We start from the raw sequence: 22,689 nt of genomic DNA, 5'->3' as shown, positions 1-22,689 counted from the left end.
GCCCGTAGATATGAACGGGAGTGCGAATTGCTTCCATGCCCCCTTGTGAAGATAGCTGGGATAGGTTCTGATATGCCAACAACCCTGGTGAGGATAAGCAGTATGGAAGATTAATTAATAAATAGTCTTAGAAAAAATAATTATATTATTTAATCTGATTTGAATTATCGTACCATAGCTCTACTTCCCTTAGTTGATGTAATGTTGGACTTCTTCATCCAACATCCTTGTTAAGAGGAATCGAATGCCCCTTTGCTGGTAGCTGTCAACTTGTGTGAAAGGCAATGAAACCCTGCAGGTATGATGTCTGGCCTTTACAAAATCATATTTGTGGACTTTTTTGCCAAACCATTATTTACTGAAAATGAAAAAACAAAAAAAGTGTATGTTTTGTAAGAAGTGATGTTTTGTCACAATCTCTTGGCATTTTCGTGCTGGGGAACTATGGTGAAGTGAGTTGAAGTGTTTACTTGATTTGAGAAACTTTTGAAGTGAGTCAAGGAGCATTATTGAGACAAAACTATTGCTTTACCAGCATATTGTGGCTTCTTGGTTCTAAGGAACTACAGTATGTTGATGTTCATTTGGCCAAGTTGTTGCTTTGCCACAGCATCTTAGCATCGTAGCATCTTTCCAAATTTGCAATCCCTATTTATGCGAGTGCTAATCCCAGATTTTTGCCATTTGGGGCATGGCTCGGTCTAATAGTAGCCTCGGACTCAATCTGACGAAGAGATAATTTATACCACACAGTACTGTATCTAATATGCTTTACAGAGCTCAACATGACGTGCTTTCTCTTGTTGCATCAGTGCGGAGTTGAGGCTTAGATGAAGCGTACGAAGGAAGCTTGTCCTTCTTTGATGCTTCGTGGTCACCCTGTGTGAAGTGTGACTTTTGTGCGTGTTTTACGATGTCTTAATTATAGCCAGCAGTCTTGTGAAGCATTTACTTCCTGTGTCTGCTACCGCAGCGGCATAGTGGTTGAGTAATTGTGTGTATGTGTGTGGTGGGGGGATTGTGAGGCTGGCTGTGAAGTGGTTGTGCTTTAATCTGATGCAACATGTCAAGTGCTGAGCTGTGCTTTTTAATTTACTGTGTACGAGGTCACCGATGTTGTAGTGCTACATTTTCCTGACTTTGATGCAGGCACTATGGGTTTAGTTCCCACTCAGTGGGTGTTAATGGAAGTCTGTCCAAATGACCGTGCAACTGTGTTACACCTTTCGACCGAAGTCAATTGGGTTAGGGTCCACCTCCCTGCAAACCAGAAAAGCATTCATGTTCAAGATCGTTGGTTAATTAGGTTATTTGTCCTTTTGTTCCTTAATTAACTCCCGTAAGTACAGTGGCGCCTTGAGATACGAGTAACACAGCTTGGATGTTTTTCCAGGTACAAGTTGTCATACAGGCAATTTTTTTGGTTTGACTTGAGAGCACAATTTCAGACATGAGCACTGTGTGGTGGCTTTGTTTACACAGATTGCTTAGAATTAGGGCCATTAAATTCTGTCTTGGTCTCATTAGAACAGAGAATCTTATTTCACACCATCTTGGAGTCTCTTAGGTGTTTTTTTTTTTTTTTTTTTTAAAACAAACTTCATGGAGGCTTTCAATTGACTTCCATCAGGCCCGACAGGCGGAGGGGTTGCAATGATGGTTGATTTTCGAGAACTTTCTCCCAACTGTATCTCTGGAGCTCATCCACAGTGATCTTTGGGTCCTTCGTTACCCTTACACCAAGGTTCCTCTCTCCCGATTGGTTACTTTGTCTGGACGGCCAACCCGAGGAAGGGTTCTGGTCATCCCAAAAGTTTTCTATTTAAGGATTATGGAGGCCACTGTGCTCTTAGGAACCTTAAGGGCAGCAGCTTCATTTTGCAATGTTGACCCAATCTGTGCATTTCCACAATTCTGTTGCCGAACTCTTCAGGCAGTTCCTTTGACCTCATGATTTTCATTTGCTCTAACATGCACTGTGAGCTGTGAGGTCTTATATAGACAGGTGTGTGGCTTTCCTTATCATGTCAAGTCACTATCATCAAACACAGCTGGACTCCAGGGACTGAGTAGATCAGAAGAAGTGGACACCACCCAAGTTAAATATATGAGTCCAAGCACTTTTCCACTGATGATTTTCAGCATTTATTTTTGTCTTCCAACCAATGTAAAAGCCTGTGACAGGAAAAACAAAAATCAACATTGATCTCAATGTAGCAGCTTCATATCACAATGAAGTAGGACAAAATTCCCATAAATGAATCAAAATATCACAAACACTAACCATGTGCCTCATCAGCATGTTTTATGGTATTTGGTTCCATTTATTAATCTTTTTTTGGCATCTCGGTTTACTTTTGTTGTCGTGTGAAGTTACTTTTCATGCAAAAATCCTGAATTCTGGTGGGCATCCTTCAAAATGAAAGACTACATGCTTAAAATGGGAAGTCAATTTAAAACTTGCTCATATAAACCCTTTGACATGATAAAACGGTCACAATTTTCACATTTAGATGAACCATTAATGAATGAATATTAGGTCAGTTGGTTTAACTCCGCAAACGCTGCCTTTTATTTTGTAAGTATGATCTTGATACCGGTTATAAAGAATCCCAAGTCGAATATTAATTTTAGACTATGCTGCGGGATGGTAAGGCTATGGATGTTCATAACTTTGACGTCCTTTATTGAAATCATGCAAACCTTTTTGACCCAGCCCCCTTCTCGGGAATCAGAATTGAGATTTGTTTGGAAACGGGATCAAAATGAGGAACTGGATTCAGGTTGCAACTTGCGGATGACACCCTAAGCTCCGTGGTCACTTCTCTCTGAGAACATCTTCTTTGAAGTCTTCCCATTTCACACAAAAGCCATAGAAAAGCAGAGGAAATGGAATTTTCCATTTTCTCCTTGGAAAGGGTAAAAAAAAAAACCTGCTGAGAATTTGGGAGTTGGGCTTGTAAAAATAGAAATTATGCATGTTTTTTGTTGTAATGGCAGGGATTGGTTGGTTTGAGCACACCTGCTCTTTATGATTGTTGACATTGTAAATAAAGTAGTCACTGCTGGACACAGGTGCAAAACGTGTTCACACCTTATGTAGTAGAAGTAGTAATAAAAGATGGGAACAAGTAGAAGGACTGTTATAACGCCGATATTATGTTAAAATGTCTAAAATGTACTGAAGTATAACTAAATAAAACTATTTTTATTCTCAATTATATACAGTCACTTTTCACATTGAGAAGGAAAAAAAATCACATCTATGTCAGAGAGGTAATGTTGGTTTTAAATGTTATGCTTTCAAAATAAAGTGTAAGACAGCAAGATCTCATTCAATCGGAATTTCAACAGTGGTTGGCTTTAACGCACATTTTTAACATCTTTTTTTTTTTAATGTTATGCAGCGTGGGTGGAAGAATAACGAGCCAATTTTAAGCATGAAAGTACAGATATCTACGGCATTCAATTGTAGGGAGCAAAAGTAAAAAGTGGTCAGAAAAATAAATACTTGAGTAAGATACGTACTTGCAAAATCAATCGAGTAATAAAGTATTTGTTACCCCCTACTCCTGCTGGTGTGTACCACTTTTTCCATCTTCTATTTCTTCTTGTGTGGGTCACATGGCCAGAGAAGGCTGCACATGGCTGGAAAGAGAGTGCGAGAAAAAAAATGATAAGAGCAAACAAGTCAGGAATGCAGCTGACCTCCATGTCTTCAAGAGGGCGGAACGCTGCGTTGTTCCCATCCTCCTCAAAGTTCATGTCTGCGGCCTCCTCGTGTAAACTATTCCGCGAACACACACACACACACACACAACACACACACACACACACCACACACACACACTGATTTGCCTTGTCACTACGTTGATGCTTGGCACCCCAGATACGTTCTAATACGCTGTTAGTTTTTTTATCTTTCCCCTTGCTTCTTATCAGTCATGGTTTTGACCATTTTGGTTCTATCGTTGTAATCCATATGAATTTGTAATTTCCAAAAGTGTTGCATAATCAAGCACACTGACACTGAAGTTTTCTGGTGAGTTATGCCAATGACTTGTTTGATGCCGGGTCACACTACGGCCAAATTCTCTTCATGTTTGCCCTGAAAAGGTTGGTAAAGTTCCAATTTGGGGGAAAAAAAATATGATAAAAAGCACATTTTTCTTCAAACAAGTGAACCAACAAATGAAGACTATAACTCAATAAATCTCTGGACAAATTGCTTAGTTAACTTAAGAACAAACAAACAAACTAATTAACCAAAGTAGTAAAACACAAATGAACAAATACTCTGAATGAGAAATGGTTGCCATAGCTAACAAATGACAAAAAAGATTGACAAACAAGCCACATTGCTAACTGAATAACAAATAAAAGAACAAACTAACCACCATGCTCAACATGTGATGCAAGTAATCCAAAAGTGAAAGAGCAGATTCCTTAAATGAGTCAAACGTTTAACTCCCTAATTTATGCAAGAACTAACTAACTAGGAAATAAACAAATGAAACATCTTACAGAGAAAATACGTAAACGCCCAAACTCTCAAACTAATAAACACATAAACAATGGAACAGAGAAAAAATTACAAAACAACAAGAAAAACTGCCAAACTCAGCGATTCCCAACCAGTGTGCCGTGAGAGCTGTTCTGGTGTGCCGAGGGAAGTTATCTAATTTCACTTAGTTGGCCAAAATACTTTTTCATTTGAACAAATAATGTATCTTTTAGAGTCACTGATGGTGTAGTGATACACACACCTGCCTTTGATGCAGGGAGCGTGGGATCGATTCCCGCTCAGTGAAGGTGTCGATATCTGCCCTTTGACGGACTAGTGACCAGTTCAGGGTGGAGTCCGCCTTTCGCCGAAGCTAGCTGGGATAGGCTCCAGCTTTCTCACAACCATTGTGAGGATAAGTGGCTGGGATAATGACATGAAATGATGTCTTTTTTCCTCTATCTCTGGCAGCAGCATATAAAGAAAGAACAAATGAATGCATTTGATGGCAGAGTGTTTTTGTGACATTTTTGTTTGGTGGTGTGTCGTGAGATTTTTCAAATGTAAGATGTGCCATGGTTCAATACTGATTGGGAATCATTCGCCTAAGGAATGTGTTCCTGTAAGAAAGAAAGACTAATGAACAGAAGAACACACTACCAAGCTAAAAAAAAAGAAAATCACCCAACAAAATGGAAGACAAAACCAACTTCACAACGAATAAACACGCTAACAAATGGAAAAATTATCCAGCTAGCGGAGAAACAAAAGAACATATAAGATAGCAAAAAAACAAACATAGGAAGCTAACTAACCAAGAAATGAACAAACTACTTAACTATAAAAGCTCAAGTGGCTTGTTATCTTGTCTTCTGTTACAACACTGATACTGTAATTTGATGGCATTTGTATGTAAAAGAAGCAGATAAATACCGGTTTTAACTTATGGCAATGTTGCTTCTTTGGTAAACGCTAAAGGTAAAGGCATATTGACAACACCTGCAGGGTCAAGTTCATCAGAGTTTATTTACTGTCTACTGGGATTACTGAACGCTACCATGAATGATGTCCAAAAATAAATGTCTGGCACTGCTGTGCAACTTCGCAAGGGTAAGATTTTAAGTTTTACCGCTCCTCTGTTTGCTTACATTGGTTGCTAGGTTACATTACATATTTTTTGCACCCCCCCAGCGTGGACACACCTCATAAATCAGCCTCTGAGCTTTCATTTTGCAGATCTGTACGTAAACTAAAATACAGTTTTAACTTTCCGAGATTGCTGCATGAAAAGGTTTTACCTGGTAAAATGTATTTTCATTAAAATGAGCAGAAAGGCCATCTGTTCCCGCCCTTTTAAAAACCACCACAATTTTAAAAATGTGTTATTACTTACTTTTGTTATTATACCTTTACATTCATTACTATGAACATTAGCACTATATTGTATCAAAACCAAAAGAGAATGTAAAGAATTAAACTGGTTTTTAAACTGTAATTACGGTATTTAGTGTAGTATTCGTGTGTGTGTGTGTGTGTGTGCTTGTGAGTCTCTGGCCTTCAGCAGCTCCTTTGTGTATTCTCATTTTGTATTTTTGTGTTTGACCGTTCAATAAAATTCTGAAAGTTTATCAGCTACCGTGGCTCTCCTTTCCCACATGGAAGGGCATTCATTACTTAATTGCTCCATTTCCATATTCATCTCACTCAAGCAGCATCTATTTTGAAGCTCGTTCATACATTAACTTTTTCCTCGCAGCAGACAGAAAAACCTTACCCAACAATGAAAAAACTCAAAGGTTGGAGCACTTATAAATCAAGGTTCCACTGTATTGTATATCCCGTTACGGGGAAGACAATGGCAGGTGTTTGACAGAGACTTGCACCGTTTTCTGGGACCCAAACAGGGAAAAAAAAAAAAAAAAAAAAACGGGATCAAGACTCCTGTGTTCCATCACTTTAATACCCCGGCTTCAGACCGGGCCAAGCAGACAGTGCTGCCCTGCCAAGAACAACATGTGGCATTCAGCTGAAGGGCTCCAGTTTGTCAGAAACAGCCCCTTTCAGTGTGAAAACCTCTTAGAGGGTTCGCTATGAGGCGGGACAGTGGCACCTTTCACCCGCGGTGTTGTTCAAAGGTGTGTTTGCTTTGCAGAAATGCGAGCAAACCTTCGTCATCATTAGCTGCCATTTTCATCTGCCGGCTTGAAAGTGGCACGCATCTCCATTCCTTGTCAGAGAGAGAAATCTTGGTTGAGAGCATTTCTCAAAATACGTAAGGAAAACAAACAGGGAGAGCAAATCCTCAATGTTAAGGAGCTAAATGCACCACCAAATAAATGTATTTAATGCGCGGGTCAAGTTTGCTGTGCGAGTTACATTTTGAAGCAAATTGGTGTGGTTCCTGGTCATGAGGCCAAATCCATTTTGAGGCATTTCCTATATGGAAAATATTAATCCTAGTGATGATTAAAGTTTAGTAGAAGCTGCAAATCCAAGAAAGTCATTTTGGCCAAACAGCACCTTCTAGAATTCTGTTTAAGATCTCAGCTGCCAATGACAATTTCACTTAGCGACATCAATGTGATGCATAGACGGCACAAAAAAGTGCCTGAAAAGCCATAGAAAGTCTACCATTTTGGGTTAGTAGCGACTTCTGCAATAATATTGTTTTTATAGCCCCCCCAAAGCCAGTTTCACCTAAAGGGGGAAATCCTGTGGTTTGCATTCACAATGTATCCAATAGCTCATGTACGTAATATGTACTCTATCTTGACAAAGTGAGGTCAAATCCTCTCTCATTTAAGTGTTTTGAGAAGATTTTTATCGACAATTACGACTTTTCAGGGGCATTGTCATTTTCGCGAGTCACATGACCTACATGGGTGGATGTGATGTGTACCGTGCCGTTCCAAACGCTCGATTACATGGGACACCATTTCTCGGATTTATCCTCATCTGGTGAAGAAATAGCACTATCGGTTGATCGGGAAGATGGAGGAATACTTCCATACAGAGCGGCGGAGCCGTGAGCTCACTTCCCGCCGAGCCAGGAGCTCGCTTGGCCGGGGAGCGAGCTCACGCCTCCGACACTCGCCGGGGCGAGCTCGTCAGACTCTGAATATACCATCTGAATATTCAAAATTTACAGCCGAGTGGCAGAGCTCGCTCGCGGGAGAGTGAGCTCACGGCTCCGCCGCTTGGCAGCATTATTTACAGCCACAGGTTCAAATCTGTATGGAAGTATTTCTCCACCTTCCCGATCAACCGAGTGGCTGAGCCGCTCACGGCTGTGTATGGAAGCATTCCTCTGTCTTCCCGATCAACTGATCCTGCTATTTCTTCATCAGATGAGGATAAATCCGAGAAATAAGCGCTGGGCATAATGGTGTCCCATGTAATTGAGCCTTTGGTGCAGCACGGTACATGTCACAGCTGCACACATAGATAATATGACTCGCGAAAATGGCAGCGCCCCTGGAAATACGTAATTGTTAATAAAAATCATCTCAAAACACCATTAAATGAGAGAGGATTTAACATCACATTGTCAAAATAGAGTACATATTACATGACCTATTGGACACATTGTTAATGCAAACCACTGGATTTCCCCTTTAACGGTATCAAATGTGATAGGCGTGTCCATCTTGAGCACATGGGCAAAAAAAGGCTCCGAAAGTTATTCCAAAAAGACACAGGAAGTTGGTGAAATTGGTTTGAAGTGTCTATTGTGGCTCAGTAGAACCCAAATTAGACTAAAACTCGATTAGAACCAATAGAAGCTAGTTGATTATATTTCAAAATTCAGCTTCCATAGGAAATTTCACTTGGTCGGCATGTCTATAATGAGTAAACCCATGAAAAAGTCTCAAAAACCAACTGCTGAAACGATTGTCTTCTGTTTACATTGAAAGCGGTTATTTAAAAAAAAAAAAAGACCTAGATGTTGTTGGATATAACGCACACCAACGCTCAAACTCATTCACTGCAACTGACACCTATTCAATATGCCAAGTGGCATGTCTACTGGGATGGCTGGCAGCAAATTAGTTTCAAGATCTTTGTTCTCGCTCAGATTCGAAATTATCTATCTTTAAGTAGTATACACAGAATGCTTGGTATGAAATAATAACCTAATCTAAATAAATGTCTCTTGCTCGAGCTGCAGGTTTGCATGCACAAGTTGTTTACCAACTATGAATTGGCTCAGACGAAGACAAATAAAATGTCAAGTATATGCAGAAAGACCCAAAAGGGGAAAAAATGGCTATGAGCTCATTAAACAAACTCCCAAACAGTTGTATTCCCCATATTTGCACAGAAAACATGTAAGTAACAAATAGGACTTATGTTTCCAAACAGACCAGTGAGGTCGTGGGTTAGGAAAAAAACCTTGGGTGCTCCTTTGAGAACCAGACCAAAATTTTGACGTGCACTCCAATCAATGTATACGGCCGTATGGATGCTGATTGTGGAAGTTTTTTTTTTTTTTTTAACAAAATTGAGATCACTAAAAATCCTGTCCTCAAATACAATCAAAAAAAAAGGAGAAATGAAATAAAAGTAGATCCAAATTTTCTTGGAGGCATGCTGTGATGTCACATCTTAAAACAAGCCACGCTATGGTAAACTAGAGAACAGAAGATGAGACCGGCTTGTTGGTTCAAGAGAAATGTGCAGACTAATTCCAACAAGCTTAATTGTGAGTTGTATTTATTTATTTTCTATGCCCATCAGTCAAAATATCTCCATGTTCAACTGGTCCGTGGCACACTAAAGGTTGGGGACTGCCGTACTGCGCCCAAAATTATCAGTGACTCCATCAGTTAATCGACTTTGACTTGACTTTCATCACATAGCAGACTACAAAAATTTAGTTGTTCAACCCCTTTGTGGCATTTACATAACGTCAATTATTTTATCGTCCTGTTTGACATTTAGGGTTGATTTCAATGTATACTTGTGTGGTAGTTGGCAGGAAAAAATTTATGCGTGTGCTCTCTGTGTTATTATCATTGCAAAGATGACTTGGTGTGAAAAACAAAATCAGCGAAAAACATTTCAAATATAAAGCCGCTTTCTTTCCGTCTTGTTTTTTTTTTTTTAAGCTCATTTATCTTGAATCTGCCACTGCTTGCAAATGCAGCTTATAAGTTTGTTTGGCAGCATGAATCAATTACTGGTTTTGCAATTATTTTTTTATATTACCCAGCCTGAATGTTATGTTGCTGTTGCTCAACCTTCCTTGTTCCGTTAGGAAGCTATGTTTTTTTTTTTTGGTTGTTTTTTTTTGTTGTTGTTTGGGAAGTTAATGTTTTTATATAGGTTGGCGGGTCTCATTAATGCTACTGTTTGGGTGGAAACAGGCTGCTGTGGTGGTGCAAACAAACCGATGTGAGGACGGTAATTGGTCTTTTTGACAGTCTAGCGACCTGGAAATACCACTGCTGTCTAGCGTTGGGTTCTTTGTCAGTAGTTATGTTTAAAAGGCACTCCATTTGTACATATGAGGGTAAAACGGGATTTTCATCAAGAAGTAGGCTAACTTATGGTAAGGTAAAAAGCATTTTTTTTCGTTTAATTTTCTGGCGATCCTGGAAGTGACCAATCTTTTGTCCACCAATCAACACACATTACTGTGTCTAGTTTGGTCCGCCATTGCTCTTATTAGCCCCTCAGGAGGGGGAAATAAACGCGTGCTAAAATTTGGTTAGCTCTATGAGAAGTTAGTTTTTCAAGGATCCCTGGAAATAATCAAATTTACTCTAAAATATCTGTTTTGAAGCAAAATGGCAGACTTCCTATGCCTTTTTGGGTATAGCTTCTATGGGGGCACAAACCAGTTCAATCTGTTGGCTGGTCCCAAGCCCGGATAAATGCAGAGGGTTGCGTCAGGAAGGGCATCCGGCGTAAAAACTGTGCCAAACAAATATGAGCGTTCATCTAAAGAATCCCATACCGGATCGGTCGTGGCCCGGGTTAACAACGCCCGCCCCTGGCACTGCTAACCTAGTGCTGTCTTGGAGGTGAAAAGAGTATCAGATCGAGTGATGAGACTAAAATTTGAAATTGAGGGTGCTATGTATAATGTGGTTAGCGGCTATGCACCACAGGTAGGATGTGACCTAGAGTTGAAAGAGAAATTCTGGAAGGAACTAGATGAAGTAGTTCTGAGCATCCCAGACAGCGAGAGAGTTGTGATTGGTGCAGATTGTAATGGACATATTGGTAAAGGAAACAGGGGCGATGAAGAAGTGATGGGTAAGTACGGCATCCAGGAAAGGAACTTTGAGGGACAGATGGTGGTGGACTCTGCAAAAAAGATGGAGATGGCTGTAGTAAACACTTATTTCCAGAAGAGGGAGGAACATATAGTGACCTACAAGAGCGGAGGTAGAAGCACGCAGGTGGATTATATTTTGTGCAGACGATGTAATCTGAAGGAGGTTACTGACCGTAAAGTAGTGGTAGGGAAGAGTGTAGCTCGACAGCATAGGATGGTAGTGTGTAGGATGACTCTGGTGGTGGGTAGGAAGATTAAGAAGACAAAGGTAGAGCAGAGAACCAGGTGGTGGAAGCTGAGAAAGGAAGAATGTTGTGCGGCCTTTCGGAAAGAGGTAAGACAGGCTCTCCATGGACAGCAGAAGCTCCCGGAAGACTCTTTCTAGACACAGATTTTAAATTTGAAGTGAGTGAAATTGAGGGGCTGAATTCTCCTCCACAAAATTTCATTTTTGAAGGACGTAACGAAATTTAACCTGTGTAACATTTTGTGTTTTTAACGGTATTTTATCCTAACCTGCACATTTTTTGGAGGATTTATGGTCCTTGATTTTTTTTCAGAAAATTTTTGATATTTTTACTGTAATTCCATTTTAATCTGAATGATTTGGGCCATTTTAAGATGGTCTTATTGTATTATTTACTGTAGTTTTCTTTAACCTATAAACGTTTTGGGGGGAGTATAGAATAAGATTATAGAAAGTGAACAGTTATATGTTTCATTTACAACTTGGGGGTTTACAGTAATTTTTTTTGCAGTGATTGTAAGGTTTTCAAGTTTTTATATTAACTTATGCGACTATTTTTCAGTTTTAAATTTTGGTGCAATAATAAGCATTTTACACGCAAAGTAGTTGCCGCGTCCCAAATCACTAAATACACGGCATTTGCATAATTTCAAAACAAGACCGAAAACTTCGTATGCATTCTGGATATCGAAGCCTTTACCATTTATCAGTTTATGACTAACTAAACAAAACAAGAACTTCACAAACGCTTACCAGACGATTATTTCCAACAGGAGGCATATACTCCGCGATGGGTCTGATTGCTGCTGCTACTTCGTCTGAATTCGAACGTGTGTGCTGTCTAAGTGGCTCAAATGGACAACATTTAATAAAGCTTCATAAAGCTCATATTCCTCACAGTCTTCGTGGGACACTTCAGAATAATGTTCATTGCTTGAATTATCAGAAAACTCCTTCCTACAGGATCCATGTTGCTGTCACAACGTCCTACGTCACGCCCCTGATCGGCTTTCTCCGCCACGTTTCCGTCCTTTTCCGGCGGATACAACAATGTGCGATCATTTGTTGCAGATAATGAAAAAACAAAATTGTTTCCTTCATAACAGATTTAGGATTCATGTTAAGCATAAAAACTGTATAATATTGGCCAAAAGGTGCATTGCGGTCCTTCCATTCCCTTTAATTAATGTGGTGTTATTTTAACCTGTGCAATGTTTGAAACTTTTACTGGAATTTCATTTTAGCATTCGCAGGTTTTTTTTTTTTTTTTTTTTTAATCTGTAAAACTAAAAAACATTTTTTTTCCTCTATTCATTACGTTACTAATTAACTATGTTAATTTTATTTTTACTTGAAGAACTTTTGGGGTTTTACAGTAGCATTTTTAATGCCTGTAAAACACTTTTTATTAGGCGGCAAAGTCATTTTTTAACCGTAGTGTATTTTTAACCCGTGAAACCTTGGTGTGGTGTGTTTGTTTACCTGTTAACTTTAACTCGTGCAATTTTGGGGGGGTTTACGGTCGTCTTATTTCAACCTGCACAACTTTAAGGGGCTTTAGATTCGTTTTAATTTAACACCACCTTTCGCTCGCAAGTCAGAGGGTATGGTAGCTAGCCAGTTAACATGAAAATGTTAACTAAATTGTCTACTTTGAACGAATGATACCAGTCACAACGCCCAGTTCAAAGATGTTTGTTCACCAAAAGCTGGCCATAGCTGTTCACGTATTTATGAGAAACCTTTCGCACTTACTATACGAGGTTTGGCAATCCTCCACAAAGGTCGAGATTATATACGTATCAAAGGGGCAGAAGTGAGATATATATTGCAAAGACCCTGACGCTGCATTAACGCCTTTTTGAGCCATTCGCTCCAGGAGGTCAAATCCTGCGGGAAATATCCATCTCTTCGCCTGCTAAATGCTCCATTGTATACAGGAGCAGTAGCAGAAATCCCAATGTTAGCCGTGACTTCTCACTGGAAATGAAACTGATCTTATTTTTTTGTTACTGTAACAAACGCTTCAAAATCAATGCATTGAACCATCTCACGTCTAGACGGCCGACAACATCGATATCGCCATGTATGGCGTTATTCTTTTCATTACAGTGACCCACGTTTTTCTCAGGGGATGCAGTCCAGACCCACCTACAGTAACAGAAAATCCATGATATAGAGAACATTTAATTTTAAAATACAAAAGTTTACCCCTCCTGCAAGCTTTATTTTAACCTATAACTTTTCCTTAGGGCGGCACGGTGCCGCAGCTAGAAAGCGTTGCCCTCACAGTTCTAAGGACCGGGGCTCTAATCATGGACCCACCTGTGTGGTGTTTGTATGTTCTCCCCGTGCCTATGTGGGTTTTCTCCGGGCACTTCGGTTTTCTCCCACATCCCCAAAACATGCATTAATTTGACACACTGAATTGCTCCAAGATGTGATTGTGAGTGCGACAATTGTCTGTCTCCATTTGACCTGTAACTGGCCGCCAACCAGTTCAGGATGTACCCTGCCTCCTCCCCGATGACTGCTTGGATAGGCTCTAGCACTCCCGTGACCTTCGTGAGGATAAGTGGCCCAGAAAATAGGTGGATAGATATAGACAATAATGAAATGTTCTCATTTAGCATCTGTGATGATGATGATGATTCTCTTCTTTTCCTTTTGGCTTGTCCCATTAGGGGTCACCACAGTGTGTCATCTCAGATGAACGCTCACGTTTGTTTGACACAGTTTTACGCTGGATGCCCTCTCTGATGCCAGCCCTCTGCATTTTACCCGGGGAGAGAAGCTTACAGCACCTGGTATTCCCAGGCAGTCTCGCATCCAAGTACTAACCAGGGCCAAACCCGCTTAGCTTCCGAAATCTGATGAGATCGGGCATTCTCACGGTTGCATGGCCGTAAGCATGATGATGATCATTTTTTGAAAATTGTATTTCTCTGACAGGGAGTTTCAACATTTTCTGATTTGGAACTTTATTTCTGATATTGACAGTTTCAACACTTTCATGTTTTACTTCTGTATTGATGGCAAGTTATGACATTACTCTGATGATGGACAATGGTGGCATTTATTCCTTCAATGATGGAAAGTTACAAAATTGTCTTTTTCATGTGTGATTAGTGTAGCCCCACACCTGCTCCCCCAGGTAAAGAGCCCTTGAGATGGTTTTAATCGTGATTAAGTTCGAATGATTCACTGATGTGTTGCACCTTGCAGGCCGGCATGATCCGGACTGACGCAGATGAGTACTTCATCGAACCTCTGGAGAGAGGCACTCAGGAGCTGGAGGACAAGGGCAGAGTCCACGTGGTGTACCGCAGATCGGCCGTGCTGCAGGGCCTTTCCGACATCTCCTTGGACTACCACGTGCCAGGTAGGATGTGTCCGCTAATAATGACAAGCGAACCAACAAATGGGTGCCCACCTTTATGCTTTAAGTAGATTGTTAGAGATGTTTGTTTTGCTTTGTACTGCCACCTACTGGATTGGAGGTGTAATGCCCCTTAATTTATTCCTACATACATTATATCTTAATTATTTCGTTTTATACTGGATAAAGGATGTAAGGATTCATTTTTTAAACCTAAATTATTCCTTTTGTACGTTGTGTCCGTTCACTGGGCAATGGTTGCTGCACAATGAATACGTTATAGACACCGTCAACATCAGGTTCTCTGTATATTATACTCCAATCCTGGTGCGCTAGACTAGTAATTCCCAAACAGTGTGCCGGGGTACCTTAGTGTGCCGTGAGTGCTCTTCACGTGTGCTGTGGGAAATTATCCAATTTTATGTAATTGCTAAAAAAAACTCATTTATTTCCAAGAAATAATGTATCTTTATTCATCTATTTATGCCAGTGAGGCACAATGACAGACAGAACAAAAAATTCCTGTTGTATTAGATGGCAGGAAGTACATACAGTAATGAATCTATCCGTTTTTGGTGACATTTACTTTTGTTGGTGTGCTGTGGGATTTTTCAATTGTAAAATATGTGCCTTGCCTCTATAAAGGTTGGAAATCACTACGCTAGACTGTTGTTCAAGGCACTGATTACTTCTTCAGGTCTTGTTCATTTACTAATAGATTTGATCATGTATGTTTCTTTTTTCAGCCTTCTTTTTAAAGACACAGTCATGAAGCGTAGAAACTGGTCCATAAATGGTTGGCAATCTTACAGATTAGCAGGCCACTGGTTGTTTTAATTCTCACAATATTCGTACAGAATTGATCAATTATTGTCACACTGTGTGATGTTATCCTACTTGGTTTATTGATTGGTTAAAAAAAAAAAAGAGCTATACTTTGCGTTAATGAAGTCCTATTTTTCAGTTACATTAGAGTTATTGGGTTGATTTTGCACCCGCCACAGATAAATTCGTTGTTGTTGGCTACGGAAAACATTTCTTCCATCTATTCTGTAACAGTTTTGCACTTCAACCAGGTATTTGATATTTAAAGATCATAATGGAATTTTTCTTTTTTTCCATTTAGAGTCTCTAACATTAGACATTCCATTAAATTGGCAATGTCATAGTTGTATTGCAAGTTACAAATGAATGGAAAGAGATAGAAATTTTTTTTTTTACGCTTTTATACTTCTTTTGCTAGGTTTGGTGCTCACATTATATTTCTCAGAATGCAATATAGTATGGGTCGTCAAAGATTGGTAAAATTTTGCTAAAACAGCTGGCAATGTGGGGAGCTCTGCGTTGAAAACGGTTGGCATTGAATAGGTTAAATGATCTTTTGTAATCTTGCAGCTGATGAAAACATTTTCTTGGTGGAGGGGACAAAAAGGGTATTTGAGTGGTTTCAGCTGTCAAAATAACACAGAGAAATATTGATTTTCTACCAGAGGTTGTGTCAACTGTGCCCATGTTGTTGCTAAATCTATGCACTTCACTCACATTTAGAAAAAACAGACGGCACAGGTGTTAAATTCCACATCTCCCACAATTCACAAACAAAAAAGGGAAAATAATACAGATCTCTTGACTGCTCAGCATAGAGCTGTGACTGCCCCATAATTTCCTGATCTTCCATAAAGTACTTTTTGGATAATTTTACATAAACAGGTATAAAAAAATTACTTTGTCACGTTGTTGCTTGGCCCCAATTTTAAACACATTACACTGTCACAGTGAACATTCCACCTTGTTAACTCCTGTTTAAACGTAAAAGCGTTAAATTACAGCTTTCCCACATAGATATGATAGATCTGTCTGAAATGTCATACTCGTTTAAAGTTTATATTAAACAGGATACACATTTCTTGAAGAGGATAACTTTTGAGTGCCTTTCCTCTGGAGTCGTCGATATGGATAAAAGGCGAAATTTTTAGCCCAAAGCTCGGCTGATTGATGCTCTTTATCACTTTTGTTATTGACGTTGATGGAAATGCTGCAATCTGGAGCTCGTCTGACACTTTTCCCACTGTACTCTGTTTAGTGTTTTATCTTCTTAGGTGGCACAGCAGTACATCAGGTGTGTGTTTTTTTTTTTTTTTTTCATGTACCGGTCAAACACAATATGGTGTTAGTATGCTGCAATAGAGGTACACAAAACCATGAAGTATGTAATAAAGTATGTAAAATTAGGGTGCACACAACATTAAATCTGGTGTATATGGTACTTTAGAGATGGAGAGACCAATCATATCAACAAACCTTTAGAAAAAGAGCTACTGTATCTACTGTACTTCTTGCTTACTGGTTAATGCGAGAGACTGCTGGTTACACACTTCAGAAATAGAAAAAATGCTCACATTTCTTTAATTATGGTATTATTAGTAATCATCAATCATTAACAGTCATCAATTATAATAATTAGCATGTTGGAGGGTTTCCCAAATTGGTCTGGGGCTTTATTCCCTTGGTATGGTCACCCAGGGCAAACAGGTCCTAGATGAGGGAGACAAAGGACGCAAAAAGACCCCTTTCGATTAGTACAAATATTTGAGTTTGTTTTCCTTCGCCTGAATGATGGTCACAGGGGCCCCCCTTTGGAGTCAGGACTGGAGATGTGGCACAATTGTGAATGCACCTCTGGAACCTGTCCAGGCACAGGCCAAAAGGACAACGTGCTTCCCCCTCCCCATGGCCTCAACACTTGTGGGAGGGGCCAAGGGGGTTGCATGTGGTGTGATCTTGGCGGCGGGCGAAGTAGGGGAACATGGGGTCCTATCCCTGGCTACAGAAACTGTCTCTAGAGATGTGGAACATCGTGTTCCTGGTAGGGAAAGAGCCTGTCCTGGGGTGCAAATTTGGGAAATTCCAACTAAAAATTCTTTTGCTTGCCTCGACACACTCTGGCACCAGTCTTCTTTGAAAGGAGTTGGACTTTCTTCCACTCTGGCGATGCGCACAGTGAGAGGCACCAAGCAGGTTTTGATGTACTGATGGACCCATGTCTCTGTGCCTGTATGTTGGGGTGCACCCCAGTGTACGAGAAGGTAGACTCCTTCCTCCTTTGGATGGGTGGATGGCTCCTGACTGTCTGTCCCTCATTCTGCTTGATGAGTGCATAGCTCAGGGGGGCAATGACAATGAAACCTGGTAGGACATGTTTGGGAAATACATTTTTCCCCCCTTCATCTGAACAAAAGTGTGGGGTTTTGTTGTTAGACACAAGTGCTCGTCATGGATTGTCCATAAGAAATACAATGTTCAGAAATAAGGGTTTCCATATGTACACTTGGCATCAGGGCACCCTTGGCTGCAGCTCAATGATCAACTTTATGGTAGTATCATTGGACTTACAGCCTTATGTCTTGGACACTCTGGTAAAGAGAGGGGCGGAACTGTCAACTGATCACCACCTCATGGTGTTTTTGCTATGATGGTGGGTGAAGATTCCAGTCCGACTTGGGAGACCCAACTGTATTTTCAAGTTCTGCTTTGAACGTTTGTCAAAGTCCGGAGTCAGAAGGAGTTTCAACTCATACATCTGGCAGAACTTCCCTATGTCTCGGAGGACACTGGGGACATTGAGCCTGAGTGGACTATGTTCTGTGCCTCCATCGTCAACATGGATGACTGAAGCTGTAGTCGTAAGGTCAGTGCCTGTCATGGCGGCAATCCCTGAGAACATTGGAGGACACCATTGAAAAGGGATGCTATAAAGTTGAAGAAACTAGTTTTCCATTTACCACTTCTATACTATTCTGAGTAAATCACACTATCCCATCTTCTTCTTTCTTCTTCTTCTTTTCCTTTCGGCTTGTCCCGTTAGGGGTCGCCACAGCGTGTCATCTTTTGCCATCTTAGCCTATCTCCTGCATCTTCCTCTCGAACCCCAACTGCCCTCATGTCTTCCCTCACCACATCCATAAACCTTCTCTTTGGTCTTCCTCTCGCCCTTTTGCCTGGGAGCTCCATCCTCAGCATCCTTCTACCAATATACTCACTCTCTCGCCTCTGAACATGTCCAAACCATCGAAGTCTGCTCTCTCGAATCTTGTCTCCAAAACATCCAGCTTTGGCTGTCCCTCTAATGAGCTCATTTCTAATCCTATCCAACCTGGTCACTCCGAGCGAGAACCTCAACATCTTCATTTCTGCCACCTCCAGTTCAGCTTCCTGTTGTTTCTTCAGTGCCACCGTCTCTAATCCGTACATCATGGCCGGCCTCACCACTGTTTTGTAAACTTTGCCCTTCATCCTAGCAGACACTCTTCTGTCACATAACACACCAGACACCTTTCGCCAGCTGTTCCAACCTGCTTGGACCCGTTTCTTCACTTCCTGACCACACTCTCCATTGCTCTGTATTGTTGACCCCAAGTATTTGAAGTCGTCCACCCTCGCTATCTCTTCTCCCCGTAGCCTCACTCTTCCCCCTCTACTTTTCTCATTCACGCACATATATTCTGTTTTACTTCGGCTAATCTTCATTCCTCTCCTTTCCAGTGCATGTCTCCATCTTTCCAATTGTTCCTCTGCGTGCTCCCTGCTTTCACTGCATATGACAATATCATCTGCGAACATCATGGTCCAAGGGGATTCCAGTCTAACCTCATCTGTCAGCCTATCCATTACCACTGCAAACAGGAAGGGGCTCAGAGCTGATCCCTGATGCAGTCCCACCTCCACCTTAAATTCCTCTGTCACACCTAAGGCACACCTCACCATTGTTCTGCTGCCATCATACATGTCCTGTACTATTTTAACATACTTCTCTGCCACACCAGACTTACGCATGCAGTACCACAGTTCCTCTCTTGGTACTCTGTCATAGGCTTTCTCTAGATCCACAAAGACACAATGTAGCTCCTTCTGACCTTCTCTGTACTTTTCCACGAGCATCCTCAAGGCAAATAATGCATCTGTGGTACTCTTTCTAGGCATGAAACCATACTGTTGCTCGCAGATACTTACTTCTGTCCTGAGTCTAGCCTCCACTACTCTTTCCCATAACTTCATTGTGTGGCTCATCAACTTTATTCCTCTATAGTTCCCACACCTCTGAACATCCCCTTTGTTCTTAAAAATGGGAACTAGAACACTTTTCCTCCATTCTTCAGGCATCTTTTCGCCCGCTAGTATTCTGTTGAATAAGTTGGTCAAAAACTCCACAGCCATCTCTCCAAATTGCTTCCATACCTCTACCGGTATGTCATCAGGACCAACTGCCTTTCCATTTTTCATCCTTTGTAGTGCCTTTCTGACTTCCCCCTTAGTAATCATTTCCACTTCCTGGTCCTTCACTCTTGCCTCTTCAACTCTTCCTTCTCTCTCATTTTCTTCATTCATCAACTTCTCAAAGTATTCTTTCCATCTATTTAGTACACTACCGGCACCAGTCAACACATTTCCATCTCTATCCTTAATCACCCTTACCTGCTGCACATCCTTCCCATCTCTATCCCTCTGTCTGGCCAACCTGTAGAGATCCTTTTCTCCTTCTTTCGTGTCCAACCTGGTGTACATGTCTTCATATGCCTCTTGTTTAGCCTTTGCCACCTCTACCTTTGCCCTACGTCGCATCTCGATGTACTCCTTTCGCCTCTCCTCAGTCCTCTCAGTATCCCACTTCTTCTTCGCTAATCTCTTTCCTTGTATGACTCCCTGTATTTTGGGGTTCCACCACCAAGTCTCCTTCTCCCCTTTCCTACCAGATGACACACCAAGTACTCTCCTGCCTGTCTCTCTGATCACCTTGGCTGTCGTCGTCCAGTCTTCCGGGAGCTTCGGTTGTCCATCGAGAGCCTGTCTCACCTCTTTCCGGAAGGCCGCACAACATTCTTCCTTTCTCACCTTCCACCACATGGTTCTCTGCTCTACCTTTGTCTTCTTAATCTTCCTACCCACCACCAGAATCATCCTACATACTACCATCCTATGCTGTCGAGCTACACTCTCCCCTACCACTACTTTACAGTCAGTAACCTCCTTCAGATTACATCGTCTGCACAAAATATAATCTACCTGCGTGGTTCTACCTCCGCTCTTGTAGGTCACTATATGTTCCTCCCTCTTCTGGAAATAAGTGTTCACTACAGCCATCTCCATCCTTTTTGCAAAGTCCACCACCATCTGCCCTTCAAAGTTCCTTTCCTGGATGCCGTACTTACCCATCACTTCTTCATCGCCCCTGTTTCCTTTACCAATATGTCCATTACAATCTGCACCAATCACAACTCTCTCGCTGTCTGGGATGCTCAGAACTACATCATCTAGTTCCTTCCAGAATTTCTCTTTCAACTCTAGGTCACATCCTACCTGTGGTGCATAGCCGCTAACCACATTGTACATAACACCCTCAATTTCAAATTTTAGTCTCATCACTTGATCTGATACTCTTTTCACCTCCAAGACATTCTTAGCCAGCTCTTCCTTTAAAATAACCCCTACTCCATTTCTCTTCCCATCTACTCCGTGGTAGAATAATTTAAACCCTGCTCCCAAACTTCTAGCCTTACTACCTTTCCACCTGCTCTCTTGGATGCACAGAATATCAACCTTTCTCCTAATCATCATGTCAACCACTCCTGTGCTTTTCCTGTCATAGTCCCAACATTCAAAGTCCCTACACTCAGTTGTAGGCTCTGTGCATTCCTCTTTTTCTTCTGACGCTGGATCCGGTTTCCTCCTCTTCTTTGTCTTCGACCCACAGTAGCTGAATTTCCACCGACGCCCTGTAGGTTAGCAGTGCCGGGGGCGGGCGTTGTTAACCCGGGCCACGACCGATCCGGTATGGGATTCTTTAGATGAACGCTCATATTTGTTTGGCACAGTTTTTACGCCGGATGCCCTTCCTGACGCAACCCTCTGCATTTATCCGGGCTTGGGACCGGCCTACAGATTGCACTGGTTTGTGCCCCCATAGGGCTGCATTAAATCACACTATCCCATCACTGGTGAGATATTTTTCAACCGGTTCATGTGGTCTTTGGGGACTAACTGGTGCACATGAGCACCATGTTGGTGACCCTAAAATTTGTTATTCTTCACAAAACTATTAGATCTGGTGTGTCTTATCTCAGAGTCCCAGTCATGCGTTGCTTTGACATTCAACTTACTTCACAGAGAGACTAAACAATTATTCCACCTAAAAAAAAAAATACTTGTATAGCGGCGACCTTTCGTATCGACCGTTCACTCTCCTGACGTTATGCCACCTTTGATATTTCTGCAATTAATGTCAGTGCTATTGAGTATTCTCTCGCCGTGCTCAGTGTGGATTCTTTTGGAGTGAGAAACAGCAGAAGCTCCTTGCTGATGTTGTTGATGATGATGGCAGGAGTGCTTGGGATCGAACAACTTTTTCTGAATAAATTGCTTTAAATCCCATGTGACTTGTTAGGGTTAGGGTTAGGGTTGACTGTGCTTTATGATATCACAGTAACAAATATGGAATGCAATGTTGCTATCTAATGCTTTTTTTTTTGTTTATTTGTTATGGTTGGTTGCCTGATTCCACATTTTTGGTCAATTTGCTTGATAGGACTCTTAGCATGAGCCGCTATTGAACACTCTTTTGTGAAAAAAAGCTTAGACAAAGGCTGTGAAGTGATGTTTGATGCTGTGGATGCTGGTGCCAATCCCAGCAGCCATTGGGAAGGAGGCAGGGTACACCCTGAACTGGTTGCCAGCCAATCACAGGGCACATGGAGACAGACATCAGTCACACTCATAATCACACCTATGGGCAATTTGGAGTGTCCAATTAATGCATGTTTTTGGGATGTGGGAGGAAACTGGAGTGCCCAGAGGAAACCCACGCAGACATGGGGAGATCATGCAAACTCCACACAGGTGGGGTCTGGATTTCAACCGCAGTCCTCAGAAACCGTGAGGCTAACATTCTACTACTGCTCCATCATGCCGCTTTTTCACTTATTTTTTTATTTAATAATGGCCATCAATTATTTGTCGGTTTTCACAATTTGCGGTTGGACCAAGGTCCTAAGCCCTGCAAATATTGGGGTTTCGCTGTAGAATGTGTTTAAAGGATTTTATTCAATTGAAATGTGTTTATGGCCAGATGGAGGGGTAAAACTATGACAAAAATTGTATGGGCTCTTTATATCGCAGGATTTTGCTCATTAAAGTAAGGTCCGGAACATATTCCCCATGAAAAACGGGTGTTCACTGTTGACTACTGAGTTCGTAGCTCACACTAGCCTGCTTGAGAGTATCCT

General features: G+C 41.3%; 1 protein-coding gene and 1 pseudogene across 1 annotated transcript in view; one reads left to right on the top strand and one right to left on the bottom strand.

The window, feature by feature from the left end:
* Window positions 1–22,689, top strand: part of adamts3 (ADAM metallopeptidase with thrombospondin type 1 motif, 3) — a 140,077-nt gene that overhangs the window by 10,836 nt on the left and 106,552 nt on the right. Inside the window, 1 exon segment of the mRNA XM_061817550.1 lies at window positions 14,260–14,416. Coding sequence (XP_061673534.1) covers window positions 14,260–14,416 — 157 coding nt within the window.
* LOC133500107 (5S ribosomal RNA) lies at window positions 13,827–13,945 on the bottom strand (annotated as a pseudogene).

Source organism: Syngnathoides biaculeatus, chromosome 4 (assembly GCF_019802595.1).
Source record: "Syngnathoides biaculeatus isolate LvHL_M chromosome 4, ASM1980259v1, whole genome shotgun sequence".
In the NCBI taxonomy this organism is placed as follows: Eukaryota; Metazoa; Chordata; class Actinopteri; order Syngnathiformes; family Syngnathidae; genus Syngnathoides; species Syngnathoides biaculeatus.
The sequence above is the reverse complement of the archived record's forward strand: the minus strand, read 5'-3'. Positions and strand labels throughout refer to the sequence as shown.